Here is a 19,934-nt window from a genome sequence, read left to right as displayed (position 1 = left end):
TTTCCTTATCTGCTGCCCTGGAAAAGGTATTCAAATTCTCTGAGGCTTCTACACCTGTCAAATGGTAAAGCTAACACCTATGCAAGAGATGTTGTAACAATACACAAGATATAAGCATAGAATGCTTATGATAGAGCCTGACAGTGATGGTAAAGGATAGATGAATATGTTTCCTTGTAATGCTGCTCCCTCAGAAGCATTTTACTGCAGGCACATAAGCATTTGTTGCATTTCTCCTGCACAGCAACCTCACCACTCATGGGCATTTTGATACCCATCTTTAGAATGGGAGCATCAGTCACTGGCCCAAGATCACCAAGGGGAGTGTCAATTCCACAAGAACAGAAACTGTGGCTTTGTCTTTCTCTGGTGTCCAGAACCTGATGGCTAATGGAACCCAGGCAAGATGAACACGTCAAATGCTCTGAGCTATGCCAGATGGACTTGCCCGAAATAAACAAGAAGTGTGGCTAGAAATACAGTTCTTGCAGGAACATGAAGAAACTCATGTGTGAATGATATGAAAACTCTTGGATGGCTTGTTCATATAGGAAGAGGCACAGCATTTGGAGCTACGCAAGCAATGGATTCCCTTAACTAAACAGTTTGTCCTTCTCATTCTTAAGACATATTTAGAATCCAAGGCATTCTATGTGTCTGCTCCAATGATTTAGAGGAAGTGATGGGAATACCTTTCTTAGTGAGTGACAAATGTATGCTCGGTTAAGTGGATAAACAGAATCTTGGTACTCCAGGATACAAGACACATTAAGAGTGAATCATATACTGATTTTCATTAAACGGTTTCTTTAAATAGCTCTGGAATTGTAAAATTTATTCTGAGGGTTTGGATTGGTATAAAGATATTTAATTTATTCAAATATATAATGTTTGATTTGATATACTCTCCCAGCTCTGTATGCCAGGCTAGCTCATCCAATAGTTGACCTTCAGAGGAATCTCCTGCCTTATATCTCCCTGAAGGAGTAGTGGAATTACAAAGGCTTCCACTAAGTGTTCAGGTTCCCAAGATTTCACAGCAGGTGTCTATACACCGAGTAACCTTTTAACTCTTAATTTATCATACAGAGCCCCATGGAAGTATGATTGTATGCATGCCAGTGAGGTCAAACCCTTTGTCTTCTTTCCTTACCTGTACTGATAGGTACTTGGTTCAAGTCATATTTAACTAAATGATCAGGTCAATGTTCTTTCTTCTTTTCCTTTTAAACGAAGACTAAATATTTTTTAATAAAATGATGGTTTTTGCATGAGTACAAAAATGTGTGTTGGAGTGGCAGAAGGCTGTCAGCCTGTCTGTCTCTGCTATTATCAAATAGTAAGCAACTCTTTGTGCCTGACTTTATTCCGAAAGGGGAATTTGAATCACAGTCTTTTTTCTCTCCTGGTACCACTGATGGCTCTTTCGAAGCTGTCAGAGTCTGTATTGGCTCAAGTGTTGACCAAATGATCTTTGACATGAGTAGTCCTAATAATACCCACTTAGCCACTGGGAAAACAAACAAGATATGGTTAAAAATTCAGAAAAACAGAATCCTCCAAGAATATATCTTGAAATATATGTCCTCTTGTATAATCAGAATCTTTAGGGAAGTTCACCAGCAGGCAGCTGCATTTCAGACAAGATCAACAGGTAACTGCAGTTAGTAAACTATTTTCAGGATGAAGAGGATTGGCACAGATACAGAAAGGGACTTTCTCAAAGGGAGGTGTTTCAGAACCGAACAGATGATGGAATTGGAAGAAGGAAGGAAATCTCACTTTCATTGATATGATTTTAATACCTATAAAAATGCCATCAAAAGTCAAAATGCTCCACCCATTACAGAATATTATATATATTTAACATTTAACATATATTTAACATAAGCTAATTTTTGTTCTACATGAAGAACTTGCCCCACTCAAGGGCATTGCTTATGGAGCACTATTCCTAGTAAATTCTTCCCAAATATGTGTCCACACTATTAAACTCTCCCAAGGATCTGAGGGTTTTATGCAGGTTTCTCTGGCTGGGGACATCCATCTGTAATTGTAATTAGCTGTCATTTCCATCCTAAATTTTATTCAGAGAGTCTTATTCCAGAAGTGAATGAGGACCAGAAACTAAGACATACTACCGACCTGCAAGAACTATAAAAGCAGAAGGAAGGAAATGATGTAATAAAAGATAAGGAGTTAAGACAAAGGATGCCATGCAAAGAAATCTGAAGACCAGAAGGCATGCAGAAAGACCTGAGAATGTATAGGCACCTATTCTCAGGGAAATTTTCAGAGTGTTTGTGAAATCCTTCAAATGCACAGCTTCTATTTATGTCTTTAGGATCTCATCCTAAGTAAAGAGTGAGAATGGATGTGCTTAACCATGGGAATTGTCATGGAGACATAGTTGGAAATTCACAGAAGTGAAAACTGAAAATAAATAAAAAAGAAAGGAAGAGCTCTGAACATACAATGGGACATCATGCAGTTACTAAAATTATTGTCTAATTAAATAGCAATATGGAAAAAGACTCAAGCACAGAATGATTAAAAGTGCTCCTGGCCCTGATGCACACAAGAGTCTGCTTTGTAAAAATGCACAAATAAGCACATAGGCACATGTCCCTTTAGGGCCTCTGTGGAGGATGCTAAAATGTTAATATGATGAAAGATACATTTTTCACATACTTAGTGTAGAATACTGTTACTAAACACATCATCATAATTATTATTCTCCCCTACCCCCCTCCCCGTGTGTGTATGCACATGTTCAATATGTAAGCACATTTGGGCATGTGAGTGTGGGCATATGTGTACCATAGCACATGTGTGGAAGTCAGATGACAAACATTGGTGGTAATCCCTACCTTCTACCTTGTTTTAGATAGGGTCTTGCGTTGTACACCATGCAAGAAATTCTAGGCATCTCTGCCCTTCATATCTCTACAGTGTGAGTTATGTATTGGCTTTGCATTGGTTCTGTGGATTTGAACTCAGACCATTGTCCTGAAAGTGCATTACCCACTAAGCCTTCTCTCCAGGGAAAATGTATTGTTTCTGTGAGAAAAAAACCCAGTACCATCAATGGCGCGTAATACATTTCAATTCTACATCTCTTTACTGCTGTGCTATTTTTTGTTGGTTCCAGGATTTGTAAGTCCCATTGGAAAATACTTAGCTTTACTAAAGAAAGGCAAATTTTCTCTGTGAAATATTGGACCTTTGATAATTGAGCCCTCTTCTTCCATCCAGAACTTTGTCTGCCTGAAAAGTCCTCGTGAATTTGCTGGTAAGTGACAATGTTGAGCTTGGAGTATGATCTGGCCAAGACCAAATCTTATGTCCTATGGCTTGTCACAGAAAATACATCAGTGAATAATGACAGTGAAAATAGTTGCTTTGGAATAACAGGCCAAACATGAATGGTGTCGGGAAAACCAAGATCTTAGGAACACTTTGGAGGCAGTGAAATTGCTGGAGAAGAAGACCTGTCCAAGGTCCTGATTTCACAGATGCAAAAACCAAGGAACAGATAAGGCAAATGTGTAGTCCAAATGTAGTTAAGCCACAGGCATCATGGCACACTTTCTAGAACCTAGTGTAAAGCATTGCTGGATTTGGGAGCAGGAGAGGTGCTCCCCATAGTGAATTTCAAAGTGGGGATCAAGGAGAACTTGAGTTTTCCCTCCTGAAAAATCTACCAAATAAGGCCCAATCAAGGTTCACTCATGTATTTAGGATCATCAATTGTAAAACACATACTGAGACATAAGTCATGGAAAGTGGGATCATCTTCCTATATCTCTGCATCCTAGGTAGTTTTCATTATCTTTTCATGTGCATTTATGTGTTTTTATGATATGTGTGCATGTATGTGTGTGGGTAGGTCAATGGGCAATATTGGATATAGGGCCTCATTTTTTTTATTTGTCTTTTCTGTTTGTCACTACATACACCAGACTGTTGGCTTGGAAGTTTCTGAAGATGCTCTTGTCTTTAACTCTCATCTTGCCTATGAACACTGGAATTACAGATGCTTGTTGTCATGCTTAGCTTCCTGTAGATTCTGGGGATCTGAATTTAAGCCCTCAGTTTAGTGTGGTAAGCCCTTTGCCCCCCACAATTATCTCTCTAGTCCTTAGTCCATGTTCTTATTCAATCAGCAAATATTTGTGCAACACCACAAGATATGTAAAAGCCTTGTTGCACATGATACTGTTACTAGACAAATCAGTTCTTATAAGCTATGATGAAGCAATGGCATTTCCATACTTCAATGGAGCTTTGTGCTCTGTGATTCATTCATAAAGGTAGAGATGATCGAATTCTCCGTCCTATTTATTCATGTTGCCTAAACAGAATGAAGTCTTTTATTCCATACAAAATTGCAAGTTGCATTCAATGTTTCCATTTCTGATTTTCCTTTTAGAAAATGGGCCTTTAAGATCCAAACTTGCTTTAAAAAATTAGGGCAGGTCAACAGGGCAATAGGGGTTTGGAATTATAAACACTCTACATACTTCAAAATGTTCGAAGATGCACAGTTTTACTTAAAATGATATTTTGATAGCACGTACATTTAGACACCTCTGAAATCAGGGTGCCTGTTTCTGTCACAGGAATCGAGGTGTGTGATTGTTCCTTCTAGCCACCAGGTGGCAGTATCAACCGGTATCACTTTAATTTCTCTGCCTGAAGCTTTTCTTCAGACCACCTCCAGACAGAAATTGGGGACAAACCTGTGTAGGTTTCACTTAGAAATTTAGATCTTGGTGCACTCTTTCCATTGTCTATTCACTGACAGGATTAGGCGTATGTTCCTCACCACCCCTATTATTTTTCCCTTCTCATCTTTACCCAGACAGTGCTAACTGGGCTCTGTATGTGTGGTGTCCGCTTGTGCATGTCTGTGCATGTGTGTGCCTGTGTGAATGTGTATATGTCTGCACGTATGCGCACGCACGCGCGAGTGCGCACAAGCACACACCAGTTTGTGTGTGCAAATAAGGTGCAGACACTGTTAGCTAAAACGCACTAGATACTTTAGTCTTCAGGAGTTAGGGCACCAGGGAGGCAAGCACACTTTTAGAAGAATGAATAAAAGGGCTTTTTTCACTTCTGGGTGGAACTTCAGTGTCTACACAGGCTAATCGGGAAGATTCTCTGAAAAGCCACTCTGCTCATTGTCCTAGTTTCTTTCATGGAGTACCCAAAGAGCAAAATGATTTTAATTTTGGTCTGTAAGCCCTGAATTATATTATGAATAAGAAAATCACACCTGCTATTTTTGGAGTGTGTTCTGTGAGGCAAAATGTTTCTCTCTTTTCTGTTTGCTTAGTATTCAGGCACAATGGGACTTGAACTTGGAATTGAAGGTGGAAGGCATTCAGTTTAGGGTTTGTAGTGTGTAGGTAGTAATCTGAGAAGCTCACTGGGAGAAGGCCACAAGCAAGGAGTTAGAATTGTGAGTTCTCCTAACCAGGGAAAGCACAATCTCCCAGGATGCTGGGAAAACTCACAAAAGATTTGGTCACTGAAGCTTCATGAAGTGTCTGATTGAACTCCTGAAATTTGCTTGCAAATGCCCTGCTGTTCTTGCTGGAGGCTCCTGCAGATGCTGAACACCTCCTGTGCTCAGCTTGGGAAGAGCTGTCTGCTCCTAACACTGAAAATGAATAGTCCATTTAAGCAGGACCATCCAAGCATCCTCCCTTATTCCTGGTACAAAGCTGGGGCAGAAGAAGGGAATGGAAAACGTTGTCCACACTCTGACGGCTCGCCATATTGCAAAAATTCACCTAAGTAAAGCATTGTCTAGGAGACTTTTATAATAACCTCTGTGATGGCTTGTCATTGTCAAATTGATAACATCTGCAACCATACAGTAAAGGAACTTCTGACCTCTCCTGTGAGGGATTGATTACCCAGGAAGCTTAGCTTCTAGACACACATGTGGTTTTCCTACACACGTGTGGTTTTCTTAAGTTAATTGCGTAGGACTGTGCACCCTAATGGTAGGTGGCACCATTCCATGGACTGGATCCCGGAACTGAATACGGGGGTGAAAGGGAGGTGGCACCAGCATTTCTTGTCCTTTCCTTCCTGATTGTGAAGGTAGTGTGACCCCAGCTGCTTCAAGTACCCTATTTCCTTACCATGATGGACTTTCCCGGAAATCGTTTCTTCCTTTAGTGTTTTGTCAGTTTCTTTTTTTTAAGATTCCCAACAACAAAAAGGTAACCAAGACAACCCTTGACTGAGACATGTATCATCCCCCTGCTTTTACAGAAAGGAATGCACGCATGGTCATAGAACCAACCCACTTCTCCTGTCAAAGTTCACACAGAAAGGAAATAGCTAGGAAGGACTTAAGGCTGGCTCCGTTCATAGCTTATTAGCAGATTTAGATTGGGGATGGATTCTGACCCAGCAGACAACTTGTGTCTAAAGCTCAGAATGATGCGGGGTTCTCTGCTTACATTTACATCAGGTTTTGAGAGTCCATATACATTAGGCTGTCAGGGTTACAATGAAATGAATGAGTTTAAGAGTGGGCACAAAAGCTTAGCAGTGTTACCTGGCTTCACAGTCTCATTATGGAAGAAACCCTTTCGCTGCTTAGTAAGTCATGGCTTCTTTCTCTTTCGGCATCCTTCTCTTAAACCTCAGAGATGAGGATCTCTGTCTAACCATCCTTTCTCGGCCCTCTGTCTACTCATCATTTCCAGAGGGAGTGAGAGGAAACAGTATTGAACCAAACCAATCCAATCAAACCAAACAAGTAAGAAACAGGAAGCCAGACCACAGCCCTCACACTCTGTAACCCCACAAACATTGACAAGACTGTACTTGAGAGAAAGCTGCCATGGAGACTCAGATCTACCTTGCACTCCAGGCTGGAGTCTTTAAACGTCAGTGAGAATGGCTTGATATGCTCCCTTCTCAGCTTATCGCCACTCCGCAAGTCGATGGTATGCTCTATTCTCTTGTTAATTTCCTCAGGCCCAGACTGGACATGCAAAGCTTGTGCGAGATGGTTTGGAAGCAGATTTATTGAATTTCTTGTTAGGGCAGCCAGAGTCTAGAGGGAAAGCACATGCAAACACAATAAACCTGCTGGTCCCCTTCGGATCCAAAAGAAATGCAATTTTTTTTTTTTTTTTTTTAGATCATGTTGCATTGCCCGCAGTCACAGCGTTCCATGCAGTTGTATTCGATGGAGCCTACAAAAATTCATCAGTTAGCGTTAGGTTCAGAGAAACACAGCCCGGCAAAGCAGCACACGGAGAGGAACACTCTCTTTCCTCTGTGTGGGTTCACTGAATTCCTTTGGTTGAGGCATTACAGAAAGGCATTACATTTAGGAAGCTGTTGCCTGAGAAATGTGAGTCACCACCCTTTATCTAACCAGGCACGCCCCAGGTATGAGAGAAAGAGAAACAAAGAAATAGCAGGAAGTCTGTGTGTCCAGCAAGCCCACCAAAATGATCTCCTCTTCCTCAGTAGAGTCCATGTTTTGGTGAGGCCTTTCACTTAATGGTGAGGAGACATGCGGTGCCTTATAGTTTGCACTTTCTGTTTAAGCATTCCTCCAACACAGAGAGTCAGATGTGCCAGGCTCTGTTTCTCAAATTTTGACAAATATTATTAAGTTTTTTTTAACATTGAGAATGTTTTCTTTCAACACAAACCATTATATATCTATATCTTAATATAGATATATGTATAATATTCTTTAGGCAAGAAATGCAAGTAATTTCAGCATCTCACTGTCTCCCAGGATTACACAGCATGAGGTGGAGGAAGGGACACCACCATGGCCGGTAACCAGACGTGGGGACATGGATGCAGAGATTGCATTGGCTTATGAACACGGAACCGAGATCTTGTCTCTTGGTGATTCAACAGCCACTGATAAAAACCAACTGGCTGGCTCTAGCCAAATGCAATACTCACTCCCAGCTCTAGTTTAGATGGCTTATTAGGGAAAACTAAAAATTAACTCAAACAAACTATAAGTTGGTCTAAAGGGATAGAGGAGCAGAGGAGCCCAGTCAACCATCAGGGATGAGCCTGTGACATATCTCCGATGAAGTGTACACCCCCCAGTTCAGTACACACTCACAGCACGTGTTTTGCTCGACCAACCTCTTGCTTTAGCTGTGCTTGGAACACAGGCTGGACTGACATCAGATTATAGAATCCTCACAGGCAAGCACATTAAGGGGGATGGAGCACTTTAAGGTTCTTTGGCCTCAATCTTTCATGCATCGATAGCCTTGGAGACTTGCTCAAGAGCTACAACTTCCTCAAAGCTGAAATGAACCCACTGACTTCAGGGTCCGGACTGGAGTCAGAGACTCTGACCTCATTGGAGTCATCTAGGCCATGTGATAATGATTCTTTCTATGGCAATGTAAGGAATAGTCAATGTAATAGAAATTTGAGATCTCTAAAGAGCTCTGTGGTAAAGATTTACCAGAGGTAGAATAGAATAAAACCCCCTTCTTCAGTCCTGGGATAAAGGGTGAAATAAAATGTCCCAACATGACCAAGCAAAATATACACTCACTCCTCTGATGCAGTTGGTTTCAGAGCTGAGCGCCTAGGAGATTAATATAGAGTAAAGGAAAGATGTCCAGGAAAGGTAAGGCAGGAAAAGGCAAGGGGAAGGGGAAGTCTGGATCGAAAAGAAGGAAGCAGGGACTAATGTTGCAGAAAATTGAACAGCAGAGTCCACAGCTGGCCAGAGGGCTTGAGTCTCTAAGAATCAAAGTGGTTCTGCAGCTGAGGAAATGAAACTGTTGGCTGCTCAGTAGATCTCCCATTTGGTTTCACAGGCAGCCATTCTTCCTATGTAGCTTGGACAAACCTTATTATTATTTTTCTCCTGGCTTGGAGAGGAGGTGGGAAGGATGCTCAGGTGGCCCTTGTTGAGGCATTCATTATGGCTTAGGGATGCCAGAATGCTTCCTGGACATGTTAACAGCTGGAGTTCAACAGCTAAAGTATATACATGCATCTGTAATGAGACACCTCCATTGCTGTTTATAATTTTAATCCTCTTACAGGTTTCCTTATTTGAATTAAATCAAATGTATCCACTCTACTAGTCATCATACCTGCATCTCTGAGACTCAGAGTTTCACAGAGCAAGCAAGTTTCAAAACACATTTTGGGGACAGATTTGTTACAGTAGCAGTGTTTACCAAAAGTGCAGCTTTAGGGCACACACACTCAAGATAAGTAAGATAAACATTAAATTAACTCAAGAGGCCAAGAACTGTCATTTCATAAAAAGAAGAGCTTGGGCATTTTATTCCCAACAAAACCAACATAGTCTTAGAATAAAAGACAGCCGGTGGATCACATTGAACTAATTAGTTAGCTCTTAATTTCTTCCTGGCAAGGCTGAGGATCAAACCCAGGGCTTTGCATACATCAGGTGAAGACTCTGTCATTGAGCCATGTCCCAGATGAACACAAGTGACTAAATAAGTTGTGTATTCTGCCTTTTTTTTTCTTTCTTATTCTGATGTAGGAGGATGAACAATATTATCAGGAATCAATGCTAGTCTGTAAGAGGCCCTGGAAAGTAGGAATGGATTTTATTGGTTGTTGACCAGAGGATTCCCTGTCATTGATCTTCAGTCAGGCAGAGACCAGTGGAACCTTGCCTGCTCAGAGCTCCCCTCCATAGAGGCCTGGATAATAGCAGACATTTTAGTTACTGCTTGGGTTGAACTCTCATGTCAAACTTCGGTTGCAAAACAAATGCTGTAGTTCCCAGAATTGTCCTTGTTGGGGTCCATATCCTCTTAACGTGTTTTGGAAATTATTCTCTCCCCCATAGTGCTTAAGACATACCAAAGCCAGATGTGAATTACAGTCCTTCTGTAGCCAAGATTTTGAGGACAGGGCCTTGCTTGAGAGTGTGGGAGTTGTGGAAGTTATCATCACAGAGTGTAGGGAGCCTTTGTTAGCTGTATTTGAGTTGGGGTGGGGAGGTCATTATTTGTTTAATGACATGAAAACTTCTCTGTGAGACTCATGCACTTGTCCTCTGAACCCACTATGATTTCTTTCAGGTTCTGTCACTTCCCGGATGACCACCGCATTGTTTAAACTTAGTTCCTAGTACTCGATTTAAGGCAGAAAGTAGACCTGTGAAATCTGCCCAGTTTTCCACGGTGGAAAAGGGAGTAGGAAGGTATATGAGAGCTGGAAGATGAGGTGAAGAGCTGTGAAATGTCATAGCCATTGTCACTCAAATTCATAGCGGCTTGGGATATACGTACAGAATCTATCAACAACCAGGTGTGGATAGAAAGGGGGTTCAAGGGAACCCCATTCCCCACTGCTGAACTATTTGCTACTGATTTAGGAGAGGAGGAACCATTGCCCTCGGTTGAGTCCACCAGTGACCCCAACAGACTCTAACCCTAAAGACAGAGACACAATATGCCTTAAACTAAGTAGGTCAGACAGCAAACCCAAAAGTTACAAATGTGGGACAGAGACAGGGAGGGGAAAGGGGAATTGACAGAGACATCAAGGAGATATAAAAGGGAAGAGGCTAGGGTGTAAATCTAATCATCTAATCACATTCTTCACAGCCTCCTGGCAGATGCTGCGTGTCAGCTCACACAATCTCATGAGTAAATTCTCCCAACTCCCTCTTGCCCAATATGTTCTAAGAAGCACAGAAAACAAACAAACAAACAAACAAAAACAACAAAACCTGAAAGGGTTCTACATGATAGTGGTTCTGTGGACCAGTCAGTCAGGAAACATGAATCTAATATTTGCTTCTTGTTGCCTCTGTTACTATGTCTTTTTTTGTTTTTATTTTTTATTGACAGTTACCTGTGATGGTGTCTCACAATGTGTAGTTGCTCAGTACATGTTTCCTGAACAAACACATTGTTATATTCATTTCCTGAGATCTTCTAATATATACCACTGAGGTAAAGGCATGGATGAGATCTGTAGACACTTAAGTCTCTGGACTTTTCAAAAATGTTGATCCCAAAACTTCCCCTTCTTAAATTCTTTCCGTATGTCCCATAGGATGCTAATTTGCAAACAGTGCTCAGATTTTCTTACTTGCTTTTATTTTCTTGTTCTACTCAACTGGACTAGTTTCTGAATAAGACCTATTTGTTTCCCTCCATATAACTGTTTCCAGAATGCTGAGTTATCTTTTTCAGGAGACTGACTTCCATTTTACTTTACTTCCCCAAGTACTCTCTGATTACCCTGCTTCTCACACACAATGTTTTCTACTCTGTTCACGCCATGTGTAAAGTCCTGTATGGATCTCAGGTTCCATGCAAATGGAATGTGACCCCATACTGGAGTTTAGACAATTGGAAAAACTTGATATGTTAAACAATTTCCCAGTCCATTTTGTCTGATGCATCAGAATGCATAGGTCCTGAACACATATATGTCCTACATTTCCTTTCAAAATGAAATCAGACATAGTCTCCTTCAGAGAGTGTATTCTGAGCCTCATTACTTTTAGTAAAGTAATTGTTTTTGATTCTTTTAAATTTATTTTTTTTTAATGGCCATTGGTGTTTTGCAATGGGTGTGAAGTTCCCCGTAGTTACAGACAGTTGTGAGCTGCCATGTGGGTGCTGGGAATTGAACCCAGGTTTCTGTAAGAACAGTCAGTGCTCTTAACCACTGACTCATGTCTCCAGTCCCAAGTAATTGTTTCTTGAGCATGTTTGTGCTTGTTCATTAGACTCTGATCTCCTTGAAAGGAGACACAGTTTCTCATGTAAGTTCCTAGCACCTGATGTATTTATTAGGTTTTATTTATTTATTTATTTTAAAATATGAGTTAAATGAACAACATTGTGCATGGATGTAATTTTTTTTGTACCAATATTATCTTGGGGAAGTGTTGCTGATTTTTGTTACTAAGTGTCACGTTGTTTCTCATTTCCTTCTACATAACTCTAAATTTAAAATACCCTCTGTATCAGTATCTTCTGAGCTTTGTTTCTATTTTCTGATCATCAGATCACCATAAAATAGAAGACACTACCATGCCAGTTGACATTCCAGGGAAGAGCCAGAACCTTTACACTTTAAATTATAAAGGCAGCCCCAATAGTGCATCTCAGGAAGCAGATTCCTTTGCATTCGGGGAATACACCGCACCTTCCAATGCTTCTCTAGAGCATAGAGACCCGAGGTCCCAAAGTGATAACACTGAGTCTTTTCTGGGGCCAAGCACTAGACTAACTTCCACGTGAGCATGTCCCTTGAGCTGGTTTGCTTAAGAAGATTACATTACAGAAAGGACCGCATCGTTTTCTGCTCCCCCATGTGGCTATTGTGGAGGTCTTGCTGTCCAGTTACATGTAGGTGTGGGTTAGGGGCAGCTCACTGCTGAGTTGGAAGGACCTACAGAGGATGACAGGTTCAGCAGGTCTGGGTCTTCACGAGGGCTTCCCCCACACACTGAGCAGGCCTGACAATTCTGAAAGGCTGCTTACTTCCTGTTTCAGACTTGGGTCTGCGCTGAGAAGCGGGAAGATCAAAGGGTGGTTCACCTGACTTTTGGACCACCCTTCCGTCACTTCCGTGACGTGTTGTATGCCTGGTCTGGAGCATCTGTCTCCCCACTTGCTTGTTGTCTATGGGAAAGATAAAACCCTTTGAAGTTCTTATGCAGCACCCTTGGTCTTAAAGGATGCTAATTTGTGTTTTGGGTAAGTTATACTCATATGGTTTAAGGGCACACAGCGGCGTTATGTACACATGGTAGGGTAAGTGAGTCACACTCATTTGCATATTGACTACCTTAAACCATAATCATTTTTCTTTTTAAGAAAGCTCTCGAGAGAGTTTCTGTGTCCTGGATTTGAGAGTTCATGGAGAATGTGCTACTGTTTGGAAAAGACAGAACTGTGCTTTTCCCAACTCTAGGGATGAGGAGCACAGATTTCTTTGAATGTGAGTTGACATTTTTAAAAAAGACGGTACAGAATAGAGTTTAGATAGACATCAACTCAACTTGGGTGACATTTCTGAAAACATACGCATAAAGTTTCCAAAACTTGAATTCCACCTTTTATGGGAATGAGATATGTAGGGATATGGTCCAGTCCCTACAAGCAATGAGCAATAGTCAATGACTCAATTTCCTTAATTTTCATGAAGAGAAAATGCAGTATCACATCCAAATTATATGTTTATGCACATTTTAGGTAAGAATCTGATTTACTTTTTCATATTACTTATGGTGGTTAGATCTGCTCTCCACACCACACAAAGCTAATGCAATCACTAGTGAGGTTTTGCTGTGGGAGGAAGTCCCAGGATTCTGCCCCCAGAACAGCTTTTAAGTAATTCATAGGGTCTTACAGCATATACACCAGGAAAAGAAATAACAAGGGTCAGAACATTCCCCCTGTTTTCTGAACTAACAGCCCAGAAATTCCTAAGACGCTATCAGAGGACTCTGCTGTGTTTTGTGGCTAGTTTCCCAATGTCCAGATAAATGTACATGGTGCCAGTTCAGGGCCCAGGCAATTGGGGTCACTGGTAAATACCATCTTAGGGCAGAACTCAGAGTTTCCAAATATTGTCTGGCTGGTAAATGTGATGGGGACAAGGAGTTCTGTGCCAAGTGTTTGGTTGTTATTTGTCACCTCGTGTCCTGAAATTTCAAGCTCTCTAGATGAAGAAAAAAGCACAAGCAGCAATACGTTCCCAGTGCAGGCTGATCAGGTAGGAGCTGTTTACTAACTTCCTACTAATTTGCAGCTTCGGAGTTTACCCTTGACCTTCAGCTAGTATTAGTGGCATCACTAAGGTTGTTTTTGTATTTGGCGACTTAAACCCAGGAATATTTAAACACAAAGTCCTGCTCTTTTCCTTGTGTGGTCTACGCGGTGTTCAGTACCTCAGCATTGCTGTTTGGGCCGTATTGGTGGGTCATGGCTTGGGAACAGGGATACTGGTCCTCAGTTCCTGGCCATGAGACATGCACAGGTGGTTAGCTGTGGCTGAGCCTTCAGGTGCAACCACAATTTCAGGCGACTAGGTAGAGGTCTTAGAACAGAAAACAGAGCCCAAAGAGCAAACCTTAAGTGTCTGTGGCCTTCTCTAAACGCTTGAACAATACTCCAGCAATCATAATTATAGACAAATTCCTTCTTACGTGACACTCTCCTGTCCAAGAAGCATACCTTGATTGAGGATTTTGTCACTCAGATGGGGAAATGTGATTGTATTTGAGTTGCTATAACCTGGGCCATTTTTAATGAGTTGATGCAACTGTGAAACTTCTGCTGGTTTGTTGAAATAATGAGGTGTATTCGTTTGCACGTGACTAATTTGAGACCTAATGGGAAGCACAATTGCCAAGGGAAATGTCAGCCCTAAGATAGTATGTCCGTGGTAGCACATTCAAGAGATATGCAAGCCCTATCCTGACTTCATGTCATGTTAGGGGAGAATAAATTCAGGAGCAGGGTAATATCTAGTGAGGGGAAGGGACCCCCAATTCACTTATGAATGGAAGAGAGGGGAGATGACACATAATGGTTTGGTTATGGGGACAGAGGCAGGTGTGAACCCAAGTAATCCTAGCACTGAAACCACTGGGCTGAGATGCCCTGCTGTGGCTGGAGAGGTGAGCATTAACACGTGGACAAAATAATCTTGTGTCCACAGCTGGAAATTTTCAACTAAGGAAGTGGATGAAGAGTACATACAAGGGCACAAATTACTCAGTTCTCAACTTCCCAATGTAAAAGGCATCTGTTTTTCAGAAATATCAATGCTATGAGAATGCAGTTACATGTCAGTGTGCCGGTTTTTACATGTTTATACATGTATGTGTTTTCTTTATAGAAAGTTGGGGGGAGTTTAAAGGTTATCAAACTTTAATCTCTTTCAAGAAGAGAAGAATCTAATCTCCTTCAGGAAGAGAAGTATCTGTTGAGTGACTGATAAATGACTCATTTGGTGTCTTCTGTCTCCTAGAATGATTTGATCGGATACAATTATACAATATTCTAATCAGATGTATTTAGTGTGTGTGTACGTGTGTGTGTGCGTGTGTGTGTGTGTGCGTGTGTGTGAGTGTGTGCGTGTGTGCGCGTGTGAGTGTGTGCGTGTGTGTGCGTGTGCATGTGCGTGTACGTGAGCGTGTGTGTGAGTGTGTGTGTGTGCGTGTGTGTGTTTGCGTGTGTGTGTGCGTGTGCGTGTGTGAGTGTGTGCATGTGTGTGTGCATGTGTGTGCGTGTGCGTGTGCGCGTGCGTGCGTGCGTGTGTGCGTGCATGTGTGTGTGTGTGTGTGTGTGTGTGTGTGCATGGCATGTGTGGGGTTGATGCATGCCTGGTCCTCTGGAACTGGAGTTACAGGGTTTGAAACAGGGCAAAATGGAGATGAGGTGAAACCACCTGCTAGGATCAAAGTGTTTGGGACTTGGTTGTGTCTCCTTCCTCCCAAAGTAGCATTTTTAGTACACACTTCCCATCAGACCTGCCTGGTCAGTACAGCTTCTCTGGCTTTCTATTGCCATCCTCAATGTTAGTTCCTGAGCTGACCTCTTCAAGAGTATTCTTGTAGCTAAGTACTCCCCAGAGACGTGCTTCTGGATGGAAACTGTCACACACAAGGTATATGAAGCCTTACAGGACCTTAGGACCTAAACACATCCTGTAAGACAGTGGTTCTCAATCTGTGGGTCATGACCCTCTGGGACGGGTTGCATTGTTATTCATAATAGTAGCAAAATTATAAAGTAACAATGAAATAATTTTATGCTAGGGGGTCACCACAACATGAGGAACTGTATTAAAATGTCACAGTGCTAGGAAAGTTAAGAACCACTGCTTTACGGTATTAAAATTGACATCACAGCCAAGGAGTAAGATTGAGTGTTGAATCTAATACTTCACAACCTGGAATTCACGAGAGGAGTTTGGCAGATCCCTGAGAAGTGGGGGGACTTTTAAAAAGCTCCCTCGGTCCTGTGTACTTTCCTGAGATAAGCCACTGAAGCTTTATCTCAAGGCCAAGACAACTTAAAATAAGCATGTATTGAATAGCTACCACAAGGCCTTCCACGCCAACAAAAATATCCATTGTCTTTGCTTGGCTGGGATTAGATTACCCCAGAGAATGAGACTTTTTTGGTGCTGCAGAACAGTTTTATTGGTAAGAGATGGCAATTGGAACGTACCACTGAAGTAATGAAGAAAAGGTCATTAGCCACCAGTGCAATTTTGTTTGTCAAGAAAAGAAAATCCTATAGATACAAATTTCATTGTGTTAAAACAATAAAAATTGATCCTATGACATAAGTTTGGAAATAGTTGGATGTATCTTAGTGAAGACATTTTACAATGCATAGGATCATCCCAGGCATTGGGAAAGTGGGGGCTGGGGTCAATATAAAGTTTATTCCACTTTCTTCCCCAATTAGAAAATTTATGGAGTGAAAAATTCATGTATTTTCTGCTTTTTCTCAGATCTACTTCCATATGTTTAAATCGTTACACTCTGTCCAGGCCCAGTGGTACAGGCCAATAACCTCATCTACTAAGGAGGCTGAAGCAAGAATATCACCACTTCAAGACAAGTCTGGATTATAGAGTGACTTTAAGGCTAACTGAACCAACTTAGTGTGACCTGTCTCAAAAAAAAAAAAAAAAAAAAAAAAAAAAAAAAGGAACAGGGAGAAGAAGGTGTAACTCAGTGGTTGAGTGCATGTTGTAGGCTCTGGTTTCCATTACTGATATTGTAAGACAAACAAAAGCAAATCTCCACCATATGGTCACTCACGGGTTCCTCTTTGTAGGCCACAGTTTGTGGCTTGCAAATAGTAAGTCATTGCTGATGGAAGAAGAGTCTAAGTGACTTGCTTTTAGACAGTTCCCATTAGTAATGTCTGTAAAGCAACTACAGGCTATATATTGTCCATTTGCCAACTCAAATGAAGGTTTCTAGGTCTGTAATTCTGTTAAAGCCACATCAATAAATCTAACTTTCACTTACATGTACCCTGGAACTTCAAGGAAAGGAAGTGTAATTAGTCAAAGTTAATGGAGCCAATTGTCTGCTTAATCCACTAAATACTCCATGAAGGCTTTCAAACCAACTTGCTTTTCTGAACAGCGTGAAAAACTCTAATGACCCCCCTCCACCTCCTTCCCACCCCCAGCTGAACTCAGCAGCTCTCTTCACAGTCCAGTTCAAGGCAAACTAAGGTTATGTCACCAGGAAAAGCCATGGTACTGAGTTTAACCACAGGACATTTCCTGAAGTCTTCCATGTTCTCAGCACCAACCCAATAGATGTCTCATCCAGGGAACATTAAAACCCAATCTAACATTAAAATAATCACAAACAGATTGCCAACAAAGAAAAATTGGCCTCTGATTTTCTGCATAATGATATTAAAGATGAAGAGTTTGATGGTGAACAGTCAATAGACCCCAGGAAAGTATCTTCCCTTTTAATAAGTGTCCAACATTTTGAGCATTTGCAGTGAGAATGATTTGAGGTTAATTTCTGTGTAGGGAAAGAGAGTCCTATGCTTTGGTTTGGAGCAATGGAAAGACAGGCTAAGAGGGCAGACTTGCTTTTCCCTTTCTTGCTGTCTTGCTTTCTCATTCCTGGCTTACTTCCTGTGATCTCAGATTAAACTTCACTTCCTTGGATGGCCTTCCCTGATTCCCTCAGATAAGTTTCCTATTCTTTATTGCACTGTCCTGTAGTCATAGCAATGTTCACACTGAGCCTGGTGCTCTCTAAAGCATCGGCCCTTAGCCAAAAGCTTCCCATTTCTCTGTGCTCACACTAGCATTACCAAGCCAAATGCAGTTACTCAGTAAGTAGCTGAATGGACAGGTTGGGCGTCTTGGTGTGAGAGGCTTGTTCTTCTTTAATGTGACAATTAAAGGGAGTTTGAACTTAGCTTGTCTCATTTTGTGGGAAAGTATCTGCATAGAAAAGGGCCTGGTGTTCACATTGTGAGCCAATATTTAGGAGCATAAACAAGGAAGGAATCAAATGCTAGGAATACGATTTGATCAAGCTGGGCAGTGGTGGCAGTGTACGCCTTTAATCCCAGCATTGGGGAGGCAGGGGCAGGCAGATCTCTGTGAGGCTGAGGCCAGCCTGGTCTGTAGATTGAATCCCAGGACAAGCTCCAAAGCTACAGACTCTGTACTGAGAAACCATTAAAACACACACACACACACACACACACACACACAAAATGATCATATGAAAAAAGAATGTTGAAAGTAGGCAAAATGTTAGTGGTATTTGGAATAATAATTGGGTATTTATCTCCATGCCATCAAAACTTAAGTTATATAAAATGCTAACAGAACAGTATTTAACTAACTGTATGTGAAAGAGTTTTTACTTCAAATGTTTTCACATTGTTTTAGCATCACAGTTTAAACACAACACCTTTTCTATCCCATGATGAGTGTGAATAGCAGGTGCCCTTGTCACTAGCTAATGAGTCATGTACTCCTTGGATTTGGAAAGGAGAATTCTGTAGTACCCATAACTCACACAATACAGCCACACCCTGGCATGTGTCTCTGGTGGTCAGAGTGAAGGACATTTGACTTGACCATTTCAGCTCTGTCATTGTTCACATGTGTATGCTGAGGTGTGCTGAGGAAGTGTGGCTACCCACAGCGCCTTAGCAGCTTAGTAAGTTGAGAAACTAGGGCAATCCATTCATTCTACTGTGTTTCTACTTAAACTCTTTTCTTCTTCTGGACACATTTTGGGATCTTCAAACATTTATCTGAAGATCACAAAACTCATTGCTGGAAGGACCAGTTTGCCAAAAGGAACTGCATGATTAGCCACAAATCTTCAGGGAGATTTTAATCAGGACAACTATTGGATGAGAATTCTTGCTATTTCCCCAAAAGATTAAGAGAACTGGCTTTTAAAAAAAACTCGCAGTGGGACCTACAGAATTCACAGCACCCTTGGGATGGCTCAGTCTCATCCCTGCCAGTCCAGCCAGTACCTCTCTCAGTATTGCATTCTCTTTTGGTCTCAACATCATCCAGCCCAAGTGCAACAAAAGTGAATGGTTGCTGGAATATTATATCACCATGCAGACGCTCAAGTGACGAACAGGTAGCTACTTGGTAAGGTAGAAGGCTACATCTGATCAGTTCCTAGGGCTATAGCAGAATATTATAAAGAGCTTTGCAGACCAGTGGTCTATGAGTCTCAGAACACACACACACACACGCACACACACACACACACACACACACACACACACACACACACACACACAGAGAGAGAGAGAGAGAGAGAGAGAGAGAGAGAGAGAGAGAGAGAGAGAGAGAATCTCTAGACTTGAAAAACAAGGTAGACAATAGAAACTCTGAATAGACTTAGGACACTAAGGAGGAGTTGTTGTGGGGCCTGATAGAAAACACATGGCTTTTGAAGTCACATCTATCTTGGACCTAATTCCAGCTGTTTTTTTTTTTTTTTTTTTTTTTTTTGGGTGGGGGGAATATATCCTTCAGGAAGTTAATTGGGGTCTCAGAATCACAAATACTCTTCTTATGTGTAAGTCAAAGGGGGTGATTGTATAAGGCTGCTATGAGATTTCACTGTCCTACTGATCTGTAATATTTACCTATAGCCATTTTTTGGGAGTGGGCATGGTCTCACTGTGTAGCCCTGGCTGTCCTGGAACTCGCTCTGTAGACCAGGCTGGCTTCCAAAGAGATCTTCTTGTCTCTGCCTCCCAGGTCCTGAGATTAAAGTCATGTGCCACCACTGCCTGTTTATTTCTATTCTAAACAGAGAAGCCATTCTCTATTTGTCTGTTGAATGGATTATAAAAAAATTCCATTTCTACTTAGAGTGACCATGATGAACTTCAAATTAATAATGTCATCTG

The 19,934-nt window shown here is 41.5% G+C and overlaps 1 protein-coding gene across 3 annotated transcripts in view; it reads right to left on the bottom strand.

Annotated features, from left to right (window-relative positions):
- Positions 1-19,934, bottom strand: part of Adcy8 (adenylate cyclase 8) — a 193,557-nt gene that overhangs the window by 56,770 nt on the left and 116,853 nt on the right. For 2 of the 3 annotated variants that reach the window (XM_051202525.1, XM_051202526.1), the window contains exon 8: positions 6,887-7,084. The exons of the other annotated variant lie outside the window; for it this stretch is intronic. In XM_051202525.1, the coding sequence (XP_051058482.1) occupies positions 6,887-7,084 (198 nt within the window). The remainder of the gene's footprint in view (positions 1-6,886; positions 7,085-19,934) is intronic. 3 annotated transcript variants of the gene reach the window in all.

Source organism: Phodopus roborovskii, unplaced genomic scaffold (assembly GCF_943737965.1).
Source record: "Phodopus roborovskii unplaced genomic scaffold, PHOROB, whole genome shotgun sequence".
NCBI classification, from domain to species: domain Eukaryota; kingdom Metazoa; phylum Chordata; class Mammalia; order Rodentia; family Cricetidae; genus Phodopus; species Phodopus roborovskii.
This window is presented reverse-complemented; position numbering and strand designations above follow the sequence as displayed.